Genomic DNA, 21,022 nt, shown 5'->3' with positions numbered 1-21,022 from the left:
TGGATCAACTAATTGTCTGCTAAACTCTGAAGTTTCCGCAAGCTTGCAAAACTCAGAGATTGCCCTTCGAAATAAGTTATATTCGTAGTATTAATATATATATATTAAAATTACAATACTTCCAATAATGAGATTTGAGGTGTAGATAGAGTTTCTAACAAAAGAGAAACAATAACAGAAATAAGTGAGCAAAGGTAATTTGCCTTCTACATCGGATGAAAGAACTACGTATATATAATTATCATCTACACCCATAAATGAAATCATGAACGGCGTGGTCATTTCAAAACGCTCCGTTCATGAAAGTGAATCAACACAACTGTGGTGCCAAACGGAGAATAGACGGTGTTAATCTGACAACGTCAAAATGACACCATGCGTTGTCAAAACAAAAACCAGCGTTCATTTGTCTGAAAACGTAATGGTTACGAATTTATAAAAAAAATCCGCTACCGTGACTCGCTAACAGTCATCATAGCGCATTGCACCACCGACGGAGTTTCCATAAGAACGTCTAACGAATATTTTAAGAATTTTCGTGACCAAAGAAAAACGAAAGCCGTGAATGAAACCGTGAACATTGCGTTTTGATTTTTTGTGAACGTTTCCGTTTCAGTTTGTTACCATCCGTTCACGATTTTAGAATGTATTTTTTCCATTAGTGTACTCCAGACAAAGGTTTTTTCATCCTCCATGCTCGGTCCTATGTTTTCGCAAAACTGTTATACTCTATGCATAAAATATTCCTAAGTAGTAGCTTTGAAAGTGGTGTATTGTTTTTTTCGGAAACACATTAGGTATGTTTTCTTTCATTATTTTGAAACAATTATTGTATGACCTATTCAAAACACTCAGCAACTTGTGATGGAGAACTTTGTCAGTCTCCTGTTGTGTGCTTCCCCAAGGAGAGAAGATGGATGGACCGCTTGGAGAGTGCTACATTTTCGTTACGCGTTACACTCCTAAGGCGTGTTAAACACTTCTTGAATCTTAAGGATCTATACTGTTTACAGGACAACCTAAGTGAATAGCATTCTATATCTTTATACTCAACCCCCACTAAGAGAGTTTCCCATTGACTCATGGATCGATCACTTCGAAAACTGTGAACAAATTAGGACCCGTAGTAGAATGTAGTGCAACAAACAAGACCAAAAAGGTAACCAACGTTAAAAATATTGATCAGGATGAAGTGGCTAAAGTAGGCTAGGTCTTTCCCACACCCCTCTAGGGTTCTGATGTGCACCTATAGAATATTTTATCTTTTCTTTTAAACTCAAGATAAAAGTTCCTTTAAAGAGGTTGGTGCACTATCGAGCTTCGAAAACCGTCTATTACCACAAATTTCCGATCTGATTTAGATTCGGCCTTTGCACTGGACATTGCATGGTCTAAGATTTTGTTATTTGATAGCCAATTCTTCAATATAGTTGTTGTGTGCTTTGGACCACCTTTTTCCCCTGGCTATATACTGTGGTCGTCTAGAATAAAATCTACAATAAAATTAAAATTAGGATACATATCTAATTTATCGAATTTTTATTCTATTCAAGTAAACACAAATACAAATTTAAAAATCCAAAATTTTAACAGATATTTCAAAGAAAACAGTCTTAAGTCCAAAAAAATCTTTAAACCAAATATGCAAAATCCTAAAACTAAATCTATATACATATATAAAATTCAAAGTTTGTTTATTTGTATGGACCGGGTAAGCTCGGAAACGGCTGAACTGATTTACTTTAAATTTTCGGAGAACGTAGAGGGCGATCATGTGACGAAAATAGGGTACCTCATTTTTTGATATCTGGTGGGGTCACCTTTTCCAAAATGGGACCAAAGTTCTCGATGGGAAGGGCAGCTCCCATTGCTCGGCTTTTTTTTTTAAATACAGTGAAAAAAACTAAAATTCTCTGATTTACTTAAGATTTACAGTAACATGCGGCGAGGTTATGAAATTAATATGGAGTAGCTGATTTTTTTTTTTTAATATTTGGACGGGGAGGGGTGCCATCCCTTGCCCGATTTTTGAAAATTGGAGCAAACTTATCCGATTTGCTTGAAAATTTCAAGAAAGGTTGATCCGCTACTTTATTTTTCCATATTTGGTTGGGGAGGTGGAACTCCCTTTGCCCGACTTTTTTTAAGTACAGTGAAACAAAAACTAAAATTCTCCGACTTACTGGAAATTTACGGAGAACATGGGGCAGGTTATGAAATTTATATGGGGTACCTGATGTTTTAATATTTGGTCGTGGAAACATAAAAGGACACAGGGAGACCTCCTTTTTCCTTAAGTACATACAGTGAAACAATTAAAACATTTCTAATTTACTTACAGAGGTCGTGGGGGAGGTTACGAAATTAATAAGGGGTACCTGATTATGTGATATTTGGTCGCGAAGAGGGGCCCTGCTTTTTGAAAATTGTGCTCATGATTTGCTTGAAACTTTCAGGAAAGGTTGGGGGTGACGTCTACACAAAGATATGCTACATCATTTTTCTATATTTGGTCGGGAAGGGGGACCTCCACTAAAACTGAAAAAAAACTAAAATTCTCAAGGTTACTTGAAATTTACAAAGGCCGTAAGAAACATGAAGGAAATTCCCAGATTTTCTTGAAATTTTTAATGAAGGTTATTTGTCGATATTTGATCGGGAAAAGTGACGTATCCGTAAAACATAGAGGAAAATTTAACCTTCTCCGATTTACTTGAAATTTACAGGGAACGTGGGAGAAGGTGATTAAATCAATACTGGGGAGGAAAATTTAACCTTCTCCGATTTACTTGAAATTTACAGGGAACGTGGGAGAAGGTGATTAAATCAATACTGGGTGCATGATTTTTCGATATCAGGTTGGGGAAGGCGAATGGTGGAAAATCTTCGATTTAATTGGAATTTAGAGGGACCGTTAGGTAGTTTGTGAAATGAATATAGCATACGTGATTTTCCGATATCTGGTCGGGGAGGAGAGAAGGAGAGGGTCCCTTTTGCCCGATTTTTTGAAAATTGAAATAGATAGGCAACGTGAAGTATGCTTCATTTTCCGATATATGTTCGAGAAAGGCACGTCCACTGTGCCCAAAATTTTAGCAAATGTTTATATGGTCAATTTTTTAAGTACTTTTACTTTTTCCGATTCATTGGGCGGGAAACCCTTCTCTCCTTCAAAAGAGTTCAAATGTTTTCGAATATGTTTTCAGCTCGAAGGATATGGTTGACTAAATTAACGCAAAATGTCTCTACCAAATATACTTCGGAAGGCGATGCGGGCCGGGTTACGCTAGATTTAGCCTATATTTGAAGTCTTAAGGTGGGTATTAAGTTTATCCGCTAAAAACGTAATTTTTTCACGATTACTTTTCTTTAATAATCCATTTTAAGGAATACATACTTTGTGAAAATTTGCTTTGGGCTTTTCCCCATCAAGTTATAATAAAATTTGCAACAAATATGTGTAATTTTATGCATTTTTCTTACACTGAAAAAACAGTGAACCCACCAGGAAAGATAACTTTCGATTAATTTTAGAAAATTTGGAACTTTTTTAGAAAATTTTAACTAAACGGTATTACAAGCGCTGGCATCACTCCGATATGGCAAAAATAAGTAAATATTTTTCGACAAATTCAAGAAAATTTATTAGACATAACTAAATTTTTTCAGTAGTTAAAGAAAATTTTGTAGTTTTAAGAGAAATCTTGGAGTTCAAAATTGCAAGAATGTCTTTAGTGACATACGAAGTTCATGATGGACACATTTTTGGTAAAATTTGCAAATTTAAAGAAATAATGAACTATTTTGTAAGAAATACGAAATTAGGAAATCTTTATGCTTTATTTGTGTATAACTTTTTCCCGTTTTTTAGTTCATTTAACTAACATACGCAAACAATTATTTGACTAAAATAAACTTTTTCCAAACATAATGATTGTATGAACTAATATAAAGTTAATATGGCTTTAGTGAAATAGAGAGTTCACTTTTTTTTGAGTGTACTGATTTAGTTTTCACTTTAGCGATTTTAGCGGCTAACCTCGAACTTAATACTCACCTTTAGCCTATATTTTGTTAAATCTAAAGAATCAGTATTTCAGTTATATTAAAGAGTCAATCAAAAACCTATTTTGTTACTTTAAAGAAAGTTTGCCTTAGTTGAAAGCCATACGACTTTAACGGAGTAATGCAAATTACCAAGATACGTGTTTTAAATTTAATGATAAAATTTTTTTGAAGAAAAGATTATAAACTTTCTTTTAATTAAATTACATTATTTTAAAGATTTTTTCTTTATTATTGTGTAAATTGTGTGTTCTAAAATTTAGGTTCCATAATACCTCATATTAGGTCAATATTTTTTTCTGTGCAGACAAAACCAAAAAACTAATAAAAAGTGCAATTTTGTACATTTCCATTTTTTATCTGATATTGAGAATTTAACATTTAAGGTGAGTATTAAGTTCGAGTTTAGCCGCTAAAAGCGCTAAAGTGAAAACTAAATCAGTAAGAAAAAGGCATGAAATTATAAGTATTTGTTGCAAATTTTATTATAACTTGAGGGGAAAAGCCCAAAGCAAATTTTCACAAAGTTTGTATTCCTTAAAATGGATTATTAAAGAAAAGTAATCGTAAAAAAATGACGTTTTTAGCGGCTAAACTCGAACTTAATACCCACCTTTAAGTAAAGAAATTTAAAGTAAAGAAATTTTAATTAAAATAATGTTTATAATATTTGATTTACAATTGTTTTCATTAAATTTAGGACACGAATCATCGAAATTTGCATCCCTCCGTTAAAGTTGTGTGTCTTTGAAGTAAGGCAAAAATTTCCTTAAAGTAAAGAAAAACATTTTTGATTTAAAGAAATAATGTTTACAATAAGTAAGATATTGAATCTTTGGACTAATGATAATAACGTTTGAAATGCAAAGTGCAACACAAAAAAATCCAAACAAAAAATCACTTATCCCAGCCGAAAGTACTCGTTGAGAGGAGAACAGTAATTTCTGGATTTTGCTAGATTGGTGGCCGTTCGTCTTTTATGAGCCTCTACACTAAAATAATGTTTAGTTGGATTTAAAGATTTTGACCTTCCCCTAAGGATTTTGGAATTGATTCCGAGCCAAAGATCCGGCTTCTTTAAATTACAGACATTTGTTACCGACCTATCTGGCTTTAAATCTAGGACCAATAAAATTAAAATTAGAATACAGATCTCATTTTTCAAATTTTCATTCTCTTTTCGCGGTTTATTAATAAAGGTACTCACGTACAAACAAATGCCAGTTTAAAAATCCAAATTATTACGGATACTTCAAAGTAAAAAATATTTTCTTAATTCAAAAAAAAAAAAAACTTTAAACCAAAGACGCTAAATCCTCAAAATAAGTCTTATACTATATTTGAAGCGTTTTAATCTTAAATATAAAGTTTCAATATTTCAGTTAATTTAAGGACAATTTCTTTAAAGCAAAAATGAGTTTCTTTACTTTAAGGAAAGTTAGCCATAGTTAAAATTTTCAAAATTTGTGTCCTAAATTTAATGAAAAAAATTTTGAAGCAAAGATTATAAACTTTATTTTAATTAAAATTGCATTATTTTAAAGAAATTTTGTAAATTTTGCATCCAAAAATTTAGGTTGCGTAATCTGTAATATCACGTAAATATTTTTTTCAGTGTAAAGTTTTGTCGCCAAATTCGATTTGGAACACTTTTTGCAATTTTCGTATGACCATAGCTCGAAAAATACTGTGAATTTATTTTTGAGGTATTTGGCAAAGTTTTAGGACTTGACTCGGCCAACAAAATTATTGAATATATTAAGTCCGAAAATTTTCATCTTCATGATCCAAACCGTGAAAATGTCGAAAAATTACAACTTTTATCACCGATTTTTTCCATTTTTCGACTACAGCTCTTGAACTATTGAACATTTTACCAAACAGTCGAGGTAAGAAATGCTAAAATGTTCAATAGTTCAAGAACTGTAGTCGAAAAACGAAAAAAATCGGTGATAAATGTGGTAATTTTTTCGACATTTTCGCGGTTTTTAGCTTGAAGATGAACATTTTCAGACATAATATATTCAGCATTTTTGTTGGCCGAGCTACAACTTTGCTGAATACCTCAAAAATGACTTCACATCATTTTTCGAGCTATGGCCATACGAAAATTGCAAAACAGTCCCCAAAATCGAATTTGGCGACAAAACTTTAGAAGCTAATAAAAGACGAACGACAACCAATCTAGCAAAATCCAGAAATTAATTTTTTCCTCTCATCGAGTACTTTCGGCTGGGATAAGTGATTTTTTCTTTGGAGTCAAAAATTTTAATTTTCTGTCACAGTGATATAAGTTATGACTTATTTTGAATAATTTGCATCTTATTGATTTAACTCTGCAATGTGTGATAAGGTCCCTGTGGAACTTTCTGAGTTTTATTATTACATAGAAAAAAGTCAACTGTTTTATAACAAGAATGAACTACGTCTTGCGAAAATTGAACTAAATTATACTCCACATTTTGAGATTTCCACAAAGCGTTGTTAAAACGAGGAAAATTTAATGCTCTGGTGTACTTTTTACCTACAATTCACGAAATTACAACCTCTTATTGAAGAAAAAATTAATTAAATTTAAAGAAACCAAGTAAGGAAAGTCTAAAGTCGGGCGGGCCGACTATATTATACCCTGCACCACTTTTCGATACCATATCACATCCGTCAACTGTGTTGGGGGCTATATATTATGGTTTGTCCCAAATACATACATTTAAACTCGATGAAACTCGATCTGGACAGAATTTAATGCACTAGGGTGGAAACAATGTTAGTAAAAAATATGGGAAATATTTAAATCTGAAGCAAATTTAAGGAAACTTCGCAAAAGTTTATTTATGATTTATCGCTCGATATATATGTATTAGAAGTTTAGGAAAATTAGAGTCGTTTTTAAAACTTTTCGACTAAGCAGTGGCGATTTTACAAGGAAAATGTTGGTATTTTGACCATTTTCGTCGAAATCAGAAAAACATATATATGGGAGCTATATCTAAATCTGAACCGATTTCAACCAAATTTGACACGCATAGCTACAATGTTAATTCTACTCCCTGTGCAAAATTTCAACTAAATCGGAGTAAAAAATTGGCCACTGTGGTCATATGAGTCTAAATCTGGCGAAAGCTATATATGGGAGCTATATCTAAATCTGAACCGATTTCAACCAAATTTGACACGCATAGCTACAATGCTAATTCTACTCCCTGTGCAAAATTTCGACTAAATCGGAGCAAAAAATTGGCCTCTGTGGTCATATGAGTGTAAATCGGGCGAAACCTATATATGGGAGATATATCTAAATCTGAACCGATTTCAACCAAATTTGGCACGCATAGCTACAATGCTAGATCTACTCCCTGTGCAAAATTTCAACTAAATCGGAGTTAAAAATTGCCCTCTGTGGTCATATGACTGTAAATCGGGCGAAAGCTATATATGTGAGCTATATCTAAATCTGAACCGATTTCAACCAAATTTGGCACGCATAGCTACAATGCTAATTCTACTCCCTGTGCAAAATTTCTACTAAATCGGAGCAAAAAATTGGCCTCTGTGGTCATATGAGTGTAAATCGGGCGAAACCTATATATATATATATATATATATATATATATATATATATATATATATATATATATATATATATATATATATATATATATATATATATATATATATATGGGAGATATATCTAAATCTGAACCGATTTCAATAAAATTTGGCACACTTAAATACACTACTAATTGTACTCCTAGTGCAAAATTTCAACCAAATTGGGGTAAAACTCTGGCTTCTGGGACCGTATTAGTCCATATCGGGCGAAAGATATATATGGGAGCTATATCTAAATCTGAACCGATTTCAATAAAATTTGGCACACATGACTATAGTACTATTTGTTCTTCTTGTGCAAAATTTCAACCAAATTGGGCTAAAACTCTGGCTTCTGGGACCGTATTAGTCCATATCGGGCGAAAGATATATATGGGAGCTATATCTAAATCTGAACCGATTTCTTCCAAAATCAATAGGGTCCTATTCTGAGCCAAAACACATACTTGTGCCAAATTTGAAGTCGATTGGACTAAAACTGCGACCTAGACTTTGATTACAAAAATGTGTTCACGGACAGACGGACATGGCTATATCGACTCAGGAGCCCACCCTGAGCATTTTTGCCAAAGACACCATGTGTCTATCTCGTCTCTTTCTGGGTGTTGCAAACATATGCACTAACTTATAATACCCTGTTCCACAGTGTGGCGCAGGGTATAAAAATCGCCAATTTTTTGCGATTACTATTATGGGAACAGGCCTGGGTTTAAATATCCGACTATTTATCTCAATTGAAAATAAACATTTTCTTTAGATAGCAAATAACACCTCCTATTGGAAACCGTCATGTGACGCCTGGTGTAATCCAAAACAATATCATACGAGTCCTTTCATATTACAACATTTTTTACAAGATTTCATAACATTATATTTACAATATACATACATATAAAATATTTTAACATTTAAAATAAATTAGATACAATACATACAATTCTCACAATACTCATACAATATAGACAACACTTAATAGTTAATCATCCTTGAAATGATAATCAATTTCATTTTCGCCACCACGATCATTGAAGATGCGTACATATGCCCATTTTGGTCCAAATTTCAAAATTGCAACATAGGGCAGGTAATCTATAAATAATTCATTAAGCCAAACGCGGAAGTTTAAATACCAGCGTACAATATCATATTTATGCAGATATGTGATTATCAAAAGACCATAGAATACCAGGAAGCGATCAATCCAATTCAGATCTTTGTAATAACGATATTGCAATGGGTTGGGTTTTGTACCGGGACGATAATCAAAATCGAAATATTCATAACCTCGAACGTAACACAAACGTTTGGTGAAATAGAGAAAAGATCCAACGGTTAGAGTTGAATTTATATGCCACAGACCATCCAATAAAGCTTTGGCCATGTCATGGAATTCCGCAGATGGATTCTCCAAAGCAGGTTCAAATACTTTACGCATCACAATGTCGAGACGCAACTTGGACTCGGCCCAGTTTCGTCCACATATATTGTATTCATCTTTGATTCCGAGCAGATAACCCAAAACTCTCCACATATGCGAGGTAGCCTCCAGAAATTCATCATCATACAGTTGTATACGATAAGCGCCCAAACTTAGAAAGCCGATGAAACCAAACTGTGTCAAAGCCAAATCTTTCTGGGTAATTTGTCCCGCAGACAATTTTGCACAGGCTCTACTTGAACGTGCATGTGCTTTGCGTACCGCCTTTAAGCTGGTCCAAAATTTTGAATTTTTATCTGTCGGCGAATACTTATACCAAGCTCTCGTATGCAACATAGTACGCACATATCGCTTGTAGGCTGTAGTAGGTGTGGACGATTGTCGTGTACAAATTAGAACTTTCAATATTGTCGGAATGGCCAGAACAGCAACTAGACCAGTTAACATACCGCTTTGTATAACAAAGCGATATTTATCCATGTAGCTTTGTCCTCTGTAAATATAAAAATTATTTGCATACAATTTAGTTGGATATAATTATTAGAAGATTTTTGAAATATTCACACTGAAAAAACAGTGAACCCACCAGGAAGAAAAATTTGGGTAATTTTAGAAAATTTTAGATTATTTAAAAAAAAATGTTTAACTAGACAGTAAAAATTTTTTAAACATAATTAATTTTTTTCAGTTCCCAGTAAAAAAATTTGGAAGTTCTTCCAAAAGCACAACTTTAAAAGCACTTCCAGAAGATACACTCCCAATGATGTTCTTTATTTTAACTACCCACGAAGTTCTTTTAAATCAATTTTTATACCCTGCGCCACACTGTGGAACAGAGTATTATAAGTTAGTGCATATGTTTGTAACACCCAGAAGGAGACGAGATAGACACATGGTGTCTTTGGCAATAATGCTCAGGGTGGGTCCCTGAGTCGATATAACCATGTCCGTCTTTCCGTCTGTCCGTCCGTCCGTCCGTCTGTCTGTGAACACATTTTTGTGATCAAAGTCTAGGTCGCAATTTAAGTCCAATCGCCTTCAAATTTGGCACATGTTCCTAATTTGGGTCAGAATAGAACCCTATTGATTTGGGAAGAAATCGGTTCAGATTTAGATATAGCTCCCATATATATCTTTCGCCCGATATGCACTAATATGGACCCAGCAGCCAGAGTTTTATACCAAGTTGCTTGAAATTTTGTACAAACATAACACTTAGTCGTATAGTCAAGTGTGCAAAGTTTGATTGAAATCGGTTCAGATTTAGATATAGCTCCCATATATATCTTTCGCCCGATATGGACTTATATGGCCCCAGAAGCCAGATTTTTGGCCGAATTTGTTTGAAATTTTGCACAGGGAGTAGAATTAGCATTGCAGCTATGCGTGCCAAATTTGGTTGAAATCGCTTCAGATTTAGATATAGCTCCCATATATATCTTTCGCCCGATATTGACTAATATGGTCCTAGAAGTTTCCTTAAAATTGCTTCAGATTTATATGTTTCCCATATTTTTTTAATAACATTGTGTTCCACCCTAGTGCATTAGCCGACTTAAATTTTAAGTCTATAGATTTTGTAGAAGTCTATCAAATTCTGTCCAGATCGAGTGATATTTAAATGTATGTATTTGGGGCAAACCTTTATATATAGCCCTCAACACATTTGACGGATGTGATATGGTATAGAAAATTTTGATCTACAAAGTGGTGCAGGGTATAATATAGTCGGCCCCGCCCGACTTAGGATTTTCTTACTTGTTTATAACTTGGTTTTTTCATACACTGAAAAAAATATTGTCGTGAGGTCAAAGATTTCATGTCTTTAAAATAAAAATGCAAATTTAGCTTAGCATAGAAGACGCATTTCTCTAATATAAAGTTTTTTTCCTTGTCCAAAAGTCGGTAAATTGTTCAATGAAGTCGTATGTTCCTTATAATTAAGTGATTTCACTTAAAAATGGGTATCATAAATGTAAAAAATGTAAATTTTTTCTAAAATGGATTTAGCATTTTTTTCGACAAAATTTAAATAATTTATGGTATAAATTTACATATTAATTTCTACTTTGTTTTTAACACATTTGAAACAACAACAAAAAAAATACACATAAAAAATATGAAAAAGAGAGTTAAAAAATGTTTTTATTTTATTTATTTAGAATAAAGAACATCTTTGGTAGGACAGTTTTGGAAGTGCTTTTAAAGTCGTGCCTTTAGAAGAATTTCCAAAATTTTTTGCTGGGGAGTTATAAAAAACTGAATTAAAAGAACTTCCTGTATAGTTAAAATAAAGAACATTTTTGGGAGGACATTTTTGGAAGTGCTTTTAAAGTTGTGCCTTTAGAACAACTTCCAATTTTTTATACCCTCCACCATAGGATGGGGGTATATTAACTTTGTCATTCCGTTTGTAACACATCGAAATATTGCTCTAAAACCCCATAAAGTATATATATTCTGGGTCGTGGTGAAATTCTGAGTCGATCTGAGCATGTCCGTCCGTCCGTCCGCCTGTTGAAATCACGCTAACTTCCGAACGAAACAAGCTATCGACTTGAAACTTGGCTCAAGTAGTTGTTATTGATGTAGGTCAGATGGTATTGCAAATTGGCCATATCGGTCCACTTTTACGTATAGCCCCCATATAAGCGGACACCCAAATTTGGCTTGCGAGGCCTCTAAGAGAAGCAAATTTCATCCGATCCGGCTGAAATTTGGTACATGGTGTTAGTATATGGTCTCTAATGACCATGCAAAAATTGGTCCATATCGGTCCACTTTTACGTATAGCCCCCATATAAACGGACCCCCAAATTTTGCTTGCGATTGCTCTAAGAGAAGCAAATTTCATCCGATCCGGCTGAAATTTTGTACGTGGTGTTAGTATATGTTCTTTAATGACCATGCAAAAATTGGTCCATATCGGTCCATAATTATATATAGCCCCCATATAAGCCAATCCCCAGATTTGACCTCCGGAGCCTCTTAGAGGAACAAAAGTCATCCGATCCGATTGAAATTTGGTACGTGGTATTAGTATATTGTCTCTAACAACCATGCCAAAATTGGTCCATATCGGTCCATAATTATATATAGCCCCCATATAAGCCGATCCCCAGATTTGACCTCCGGAGCCTCTTAGAGGAGCAAAATTCATCCGATCCGGTTGAAATTTGATACGTGGTGTTAGTATAAGGCCGCTAATAACCATGCCAAAATTGTTCCATATCGGTCTATAGTTATATATAGCCGATCCCCAATCACACAAAAATTGGTCCATATCGGTTCATAAACACGGTTGCCACTCGACCCAAAAATACCCTACCAAAATTTTATTTTTATAGAAAACATTGTCAAAATGTAATTTCTATGTTATAGAAAATTTTGTCAAAATTTTATTTCTATAGAAAATTTTGTCAAAATTTTATTTCTATAGAAAATTTTGTCAAAATTTTATTTCTATAGAAAATTTTGTCAAAATTTTATTTCTATGGAAAATTTTGTAAATATTTTATTTGTATAGAAAATTTTTTCCAAATTTTATTTCTATAGAAAATTTTTTCCAAATTTTACTTCTATAGAAAATGTTGTCAAAATTTTATTTTGTCAAAATTTTATTTCTATAGAAACTTTAAACTTAATTATATACGTATTTAATCGGCCTTTGTTAGTTTAATATATACCACGTATGGACTATGTGGTATATATTACGGTGTTAGGAAGTTTTAAGATACCTTGCCATCGGCAAGTGTTACCGCAACCCAAGTAATTCGATTGTGGATGACAGTCTTCAGTAGAAGTTTCTACGCAATCCATGGTGGAGGGTACATAAGCTTCGGCCTGGCCGAACTTACGGCCGTATATACTTGTTTTTTGTTGGGATATGCATACACTCAAAAAAAGTTTACTTGGATTTTGACCTTTCCATAAGGTTTTTGGTATTGATTCCGAGCCAAAGATGCGTCTTCTTTAAAATAAAGAAATTTTTAGCGACCTATCTGGTTTTAAATCTAGGACCAATAAAATTAAAATTAGAATACAGATCTCAATTATCACATGTTCATCCTCTTTTCGCGGTTTGTTAATAAAGGTACTCACGTACAAACAAATGCCAGTTGAAAAATCCAAATTATAACGGATACTTCAAAGTAAAAAATTTTTTCTTAATTCTAAAAAAAAAACTTTAATTTAAGGACAATTTCTTCAAATCAAAAATGTGTTTCTTTACTTTAAGGAAAATTAGCCTTAGTTCAAAGACATGCGAATTTAACGGAGGGACGAAAATTTACAAAATTTGTGTCCTAAATTGAATGAAAAATAATTTTGAAGCAAAGATGATAAACTTTATTTTAATTAAAATTGCATTATTTTAAAGAAATTTGTCCTTAATATTTTGTAAATTTCGCATCCTAAAATTTAGGTTGCATAATCTTTAATATCACGTAAATATTTTTTTTTTCAGTGTACACTTGATAATTCAAACATATATACATACATATATTCATGTCATAATTCTACTTACTGTTTGAATAATTTATCATTATACCATGATGGTAGTTCCATATCGTAACCACTATCACCTTCATTGCAACCATCGTTCAATAAATGCTGTAAATATGCTTCTGCCTCGGGATGTTCTGTCTCAAATTTAGATTCATTGAAGCATGCACTCTGCTGTGATTTAGTAGCATTATCGTTATCGTAAATTTTAGCACAGCCTTTAGTATCTGTAATGAAGTAAACAACGGAATTTTTATTGCGATTTTAGTGAATGGATAAGTGGGCTTTCAACCGTGACATTCATCCACATATGAATAATACAAGGTACTAAAAATTGTGAATCTAATGTCTATAGCAAATTTTAAAAATGTAAAAATAACCAAAATAAATATGATCATAAATTGTTCCCGGCTGATTCTTATACCATAGAGACATTTTGGGATACAAAATCAGACTGTAATTTAACACAACAAGTAAATATTTTTCGAAAAATTCAAGAAAATTTTTTCACGTGTTAAAGAAAATTTTATAGTTTGAAGGAAAAAATAGGAATTTAAAGAAATAATGAACTATTCTGCAAGAAGTACGAATTTAGTTAATCTTTATGCTTAATTTGTGTACACCTCAAAAAAAAATGCTTCTCTAACATATGTTCCAAACATATTTTGCAGTAAGCACATATATTATTGGATACTGCCGAAACATTAATATGTTTGTTTTATGTGAACATATTATATATTTGGAAGCATTTTGAGCCCAAACATATTTGAAGAATTTTCCCCACAGAAGATTGTGCTCATTCCCACACATAATTTTCACTTCCAAGAAATTTTTTAGTTCTTGGCACCTTTTTCTGTAATACAAATAATTTTGAAGAAATTATTCAATTTTAAATTTTTTTTAAATTTTACCTTTCGCCTGGACGGAGAATCGAACCGGGAACCATGCAATTTGTCAGCCAACACACTACCCACTGGGCTACGTAGCTGTTATAGTCACCAGTAGACAATTATCGTTATAAGTTACATTTATATAGCATAGTTTGCAACGCCCACGAGCCCATGCAAACATAACATTATTTAACATAAACATACATTTGTTGGCCACGTGGAGCAGTGGTTAGCATGACTGCCTTGCATGCAAAGGGTCGTGGGTTCAACCCCTGCTCCGACCGAACCATTTTGTTTTAATTTACACATTTATATTTATACTATATTAAATTTTTATAATCAAACTTCGAAATGTGGGTTATTAAAGATTTACAGTCAGAAAAGAACAGTGCTTCATGTAAACGAAATGGACTGAGCTTTTGGATAAAATATTATTTTTTATTGCAAAAATAACAATTTTGTAACAAAAAACTGTTTTTGGTATAAAAGTTTTAAATTTTGGAAGGAATTCAAAAACTCTAACAAAAGAAGAACGTGGAGTCGAGTATAAACATACATAAATAATTTTATAATATACACATAAATTTAGTTAGGCGTAAAAAGTTTTTTACTAGCATTTAACACAAATTTAAATGCATTTAAAACTTATCGTGGTTTGTACATAATTTCATTTTTACCTTTAAGGCCGGTATTAAGTTGGCATTTTCACTCTAAAATGACCTTTCACTCATTTTTTTATGAAGATCCCTTTATAATTTTTGTATATTTTCCACCGTTTCTTTTTTTTTTAATTTCCGTTGCCTGAATATTTTGACTTACTCCTCGTACGTTCCGATTTCTTTTAACTAGTCTATTCTCTTGGTTCTGAATGTCTATTCTCTTTACTCCGAATACTCATTCTAATATTCAAATTAAATAATATTTAGACTTAAGCATATGAAATTTTTGGCCTTATCATAAAACAGAAATTGCTCTCTTTTGATTCTCTCGATGTGTTATGTTGATATCTTTGGTCAACACTCCCGGTTTCCATCTCTATTTCTTTCTCTATACTCTCTCTCTCTCTCTCTCTCTGTCGCTCTCTGAATAAAATAACACAACATATATACGTTTACTCGAAATTTGTAAATTTATATATGTTTACATTCACACATATTATCTTTATGAAACATTCATGCCCCAAACATAATATATTCTAACATATTAACATATGTGTCCCAAACATTTAGTGTTAGTGTAGGAACATTACATGTTTGCACTTAAATATATTGTATTTAAAAATTGTGCCCGAAACACATTTTGTTTATGTCGGAACATATGAAAAACATATTTTTATAACAGTGTATAATCCCGTTGTTTAGTTCATTAAACTAACGCAAAAAATTATTAGAGTAGAGGAAACTTTCTCTAAAAATAATAATTCCACGAACTAAAATAAAGTTTAATTGGCTTTAGTGAAATAGAAGGTTCGCTTTTTTTTTTGAATGGTGTCAAGGGGTTTGATGAATGATACTCTTCCAAGCAGATCGGTTCAATAATCCGCTTCCAGAAGTTATATTTATAGTTTCCACATATGGAGACTACATCAGATTTTTGCTTTCATAATTTCCATATATTTTCTGATAAAAATTGCGATTTATAGAAATTCAAGAAGTCAAATCAGGAGATCGGTCTATAGGCAGCTATACGAAGACATGGACCGATACAAATCATATTCGACACACCTATTTGTGGACCCATAATACCTCTAGATTTTAAATTCGGATAAAAATTGAGATTTCTAGAAGACAAATCGGGGGATCGGTGTATATGTGGGCTACAACAAAACATGAGCCGACCATAAAGAGGTGTGCCGAAGATGGTGAGTATCGGTCCATGTTTGATATAGTCCCCATATAAATAGATCTTCTGATTTGGGGCCTTGGGCTTATAGATACTGTAGTTTTTATCCAATTTGCCTGAAATTTGATATCTAGAAGTATCTTAAGACCATAAAGAGGTGTACTGAAAATGGTGAGTATCAGTCCATGTTTTGCTATAGCCCCCATATAGACCGATCTCACGATTTTACTTCTTGGACTAGTAGAAACCCTAGTTTTTATCCAATTTGCCTGAAATTGCAAATCTGAAGGTATTTTACGACCATACAGAGGTGTGCCGAAAATGGTGAGTATCGGTCCAAGTTTTGATATAGAACCAATATAGACCGATCTCCCGATTTTACTTTTTGGACTTCTAGAAACCGTAGTTATTGTCCAAATTGCCTGAAATTGAAAATCTGGAGGTTTTTGAGGACTATAAATAGTTATGCCGAATATATTGTGTATCGGTCCAGTTTTTGATATAGCCCCCTTATAAACCCGCCTTCCAATTTGGGGTCTAGAATCTAGAACTACATTTATATGTGCTGAATATACACCGAAAAAAGTGAACTGTTTTATAGGAAGAATGAACTACCTCGCGTGAAAATTGAACTATTTTGAAATTTCCACGAAGGGTTGTTAAAAATATATTGTGTATCGGTCCAGTTTTTGATATAGTTCCCTTATAAACCCGCCTTCCAATTTTGGGTCTAGAACCTAGAACTACATTTAGATGTGCTGAATATACACCGAAAAAAGTGAACTGTTTTATAGGAAGAATGAACTACCTCGCGTGAAAATTGAACTATTTTGTACCCATGTTTTGAAATTTCCACGAAGTGTTGTTAAAACCAGGAAAAGTAATGTTGTACTTTTTAACTGTTGTTTTCGAAATTACTCCCTCTCATTGAAGAAAAAATTAACTAAAAGTAAATAAGAAAATCATTGGCGCCAAATCATGACCATTTTAACCATACAGTAGTTCATTTTTACTATTTTTGGGAATCATACGAAAATTTTCATTTGTTTTAGTTAAAAATGAATTTATGGGTGCGGTCATTGAACTTTATACTCGCATTTAGTTCATAAAATGTTTCAGGCATACTTAAAAAAACGAAAATTTCATTGGACTGTGGAAAATTTCGCAAAAAATAATAAAATTGAACTACAAGCAAATAATTTTTTGCAATAAAAATAAGTTCAATTTGGCGTTAGTTTAACTACGGAAATTTTTTTCTGTGTAATGTGTATCCATCCATGTTTTTGACATAGCCCCCATAATACCAATCTGCCGATTTAACTCCTTGGGTTTCTAGGTTAGGTTAGGTGGTAGCCCGATGTATCAGGCTCACTTAGACTATTCAGTCCATTGTGATACCACATTGGTGAACTTCTCTCTTATCACTGAGTGCTGCCCGATTCCATGCTAAGCTCAATTTAAAGGTTTCTAGAAACCGAAGTTTTTAACCGATTTGCCTGACCCACAAAAACGTGTATCGGATTTAGTTTTTATCGGTCCATTTGGTAAGGCCTCCATATAGGTCGATTACACTTCTTGACGGTATAGAAGGCGCACTGATCATGAAAATTGCTTGTAACTGAATGTAAAATTTCCAGATTTTACTTCTCGTAATCATTTAAATAATTGGAGTAAAACTCTACAGATTTTAGATTTCAAATCAAGACGTTATTTCATCATTTTCTTGCACACTTACAAGAGTCCTCTATGATTCCTCCAAAACTCAAACAAAAATGGTTCTTATAAATCCAGAATCTGATCTAGTCTTCATAGGTAAAATCTTTAAACTTATCTTCGGGAAGAGTACTGGAAGAGTTCAAAGATACTATAATATCAAATATTATCACACTGCTGGGTATTTAAGATTCGGCCCGAACGAACTTACTTCTGTATATACTTTTTAAAAATTACACAGGGGAACAGTGATTTTGTTGATTAGGAACTGAATATCATTTTTAAGGTTATTTGGGACGCTGAATCCAAATCTGCAATTTGTTTTTTTCTATCAGCTCGATTTTTCGAGATATACCGTTATGTTCAAAATTAAGGCACTTCCGCCACATATGTTGGAATAAATTGAAAACGGTTCAACTTATTGAATTTAAAAAAAAATTAAAAAATCTCTTACAATATTCTCTTTAAGCCGTCTTGACAGTATTTTTCAATTTTCTAAGTAGTTTTAGAGATATCGTTCAAGTTTTGCCAAGTGCAGATTTGGATTCAGCGACCCCAAATTACTAAAAATTTGGTACAAATTTCAAATCAGCACGAAAAAAGTTCAATTTTGTTCCCCTGTGTTATCAAAGGTCCATTAGTTGAATTTGAATAGTACAGGATGTCGACTTTGAATTTTTTGATAAAAAGCCGATTAGTCTTTTTTTACTTTTAAATCACTTTTCTATGTTAAGGTGGGTATTAAGTTCGAGTTTTTTCACTAAAGTGAAAACTAAATCAGTAAGAAAAGGCATAAAATTATACATATTTGTTGCACATTTTATTATAACTTGATGGGGAATAGCCCAGAGCAAGTTTTCACAAAGTTTGTATTCCTTAAAAAGTATTATTAAAGAAAAGTAATCGTGAAAAAATGGCAATTTTAGCGGCTAAACTCGAACTTAATACTCACCTTTAAGCAAAACTCGCATATCTATTTTTTCAGTATTTCATTTCATTTTCATTTCTTTATTAAATGCATTCTTATACAACAAGATTAAAATCTTATAATTATAGTATAGGATTATTAATTTGAATAATACATTTGATTATCGTAGTAGTTTTAAAATAGTTTTTGCAGTGTATGCTATTTTATTATCAATTATCGGCCCTGAAAGTATTAACTTATTTGTCTCATGTCTCATAATTGTTATAATTAACATTTTTATTTGAGTGTAAAATTATATAGCATGCGCACAGAGCATCTGTTTTTGACTCATTGTAGTTACTCTCAATGTAGTCATGTTATTTACATTGTCTTGCTTTGCTGCCAAAGAGAAAGTTTCATATATTGCAGAAAAAGAGTGCTGTAATAATGACCGTTGTTTTTGTTGTTGCGGACACTTTTAGCTATTGCTTGGTATTTTTATATTTTTGCACTCTTTTTGTTATTGTTTTTTTATTTTTTGGCATGAAATCGTAATTCACAAACAACCACCATTTACCACCGGAAACTAATCACAACTTTCAAAATAATTTTTTTTTTTAATTTTTACCTGTAGTTATTTCTAAATTATTTTTTTCCTTAATTCGATCCATTTTGGTTGTTGTTGTTATTGTATTATCAATTTATTTTCATCTCAAATTCACTTTGAAAATAGAATATAGGTAAATGGGAGCTTGACTGACTTATTTAAATAAAACTTGACCGACGAAACGATTCACAACGAGGCTAACTGGTAGTGTTGGGTAATATTGATTAACAATCTTTTGTAGTAATGACAATGAAAACCAATGAATGGACGATGGTAATATAAGACGAGCTGTGCTATATTAAAGTCGGCCTGTAGTTCTGGAACAACAACGAAAAATCCGATGTTAGCCACCAAACGCTTGAACCATCACCAGACAACTAAACTATTCATGTTGAAATGCACTACGGTATCATCGTAGTACATGAAGTGATGGTGCCGGTGAGTAAGTCTGCAGGCAGGTTTACATTTGTGTAAGCTAATTTAAATATGGTACAAGTCAAAATTCATTCATTTGTATTCCGGTAGGTATGCCTTGAAAATACACTACAACAAAATTGGAGGTTATTAATATTTATGATGATATGGTTGTTATCAAGTAATTTCATTACTTTTATTTTTTTTTTCACTTAAAAAAATAAATTAAATTAAATTAAATTGCTGCCCAGCAAAACAAAATCGGAAGTTGTTCCACAAACATTTCTTTTTAGGAGCATTCCGGGATCCCCCATCAATTTTTTACACTTCCGATGAAGTTATTTTGTAACAGTCTTTGAAAATGCGCCATTTGGCCGTTAAAAATTAAATGTCACAAAAAAGAATAGAAAATCAAAAAAAAAGCAAGTTCGGCCAGGCCGAATCTTATGTACCCACCACCATGGATTGCGTAGAAACTTCTACGAAAGACTATCATCCACAATCGAATTACTTGGGTTGTGGTATCTTAAAACTTCTTAACATAGTTTTCTAAATTGTGATTTAGTCCATACGTAGAGAGCCAGAATTGAAATATGGGGGTCCCTTATATGGAGGCTATATACAATTATGAACTTGATATGGACCAATTTTTGTGTGATTGGGGATCGATTTATCTGAGGGCCATATAAAGGGTGATTTGTTAAGAGCTTGATAACTTTTTTAAAAAAAAAAACGCATAAAATTTGCAAAATCTCATCGGTTCTTTATTTGAAACGTTAGATTGGTCCATGACATTTACTTTTTGAAGATAATTTCATTTAAATGTTGACCGCGGCTGCGTCTTAGGTGGTCCATTCGGAAAGTCCAATTTTGGGCAACTTTTTCGAGCATTTCGGCCGGAATAGCCCGAATTTCTTCGGAAATGTTGTCTTCCAAAGCTGGAATAGTTGCTGGCTTATTTCTGTAGACTTTAGACTTGACGTAGCCCCACCAAAAATAGTCTAAAGGCGTCAAATCGCATGATCTTGGTG

The 21,022-nt window shown here is 32.8% G+C and overlaps 1 protein-coding gene across 1 annotated transcript; it reads right to left on the bottom strand.

Annotated features, from left to right (window-relative positions):
• Positions 1-8,234: 8,234 nt before the first annotated feature.
• Positions 8,235-19,967, bottom strand: LOC142221095 (uncharacterized). The gene is made up of 3 exons (XM_075290630.1): positions 19,599-19,967; positions 13,641-13,845; positions 8,235-9,608 (listed from the first exon to the last, which is right to left on the bottom strand). The coding sequence occupies exons 1-3, from the start codon at positions 19,639-19,641 to the stop codon at positions 8,654-8,656; spliced, it is 1,203 nt and encodes a 400-aa protein (XP_075146745.1). The 5' UTR covers positions 19,642-19,967; the 3' UTR covers positions 8,235-8,653.
• Between the last annotated feature and the right edge of the window lie 1,055 nt (positions 19,968-21,022).

Source organism: Haematobia irritans, chromosome 1 (assembly GCF_050003625.1).
Source record: "Haematobia irritans isolate KBUSLIRL chromosome 1, ASM5000362v1, whole genome shotgun sequence".
In the NCBI taxonomy this organism is placed as follows: domain Eukaryota; kingdom Metazoa; phylum Arthropoda; class Insecta; order Diptera; family Muscidae; genus Haematobia; species Haematobia irritans.
Note: the sequence above shows the minus strand (reverse complement) of the source record. Positions and strands in the feature narration are given on the sequence as shown.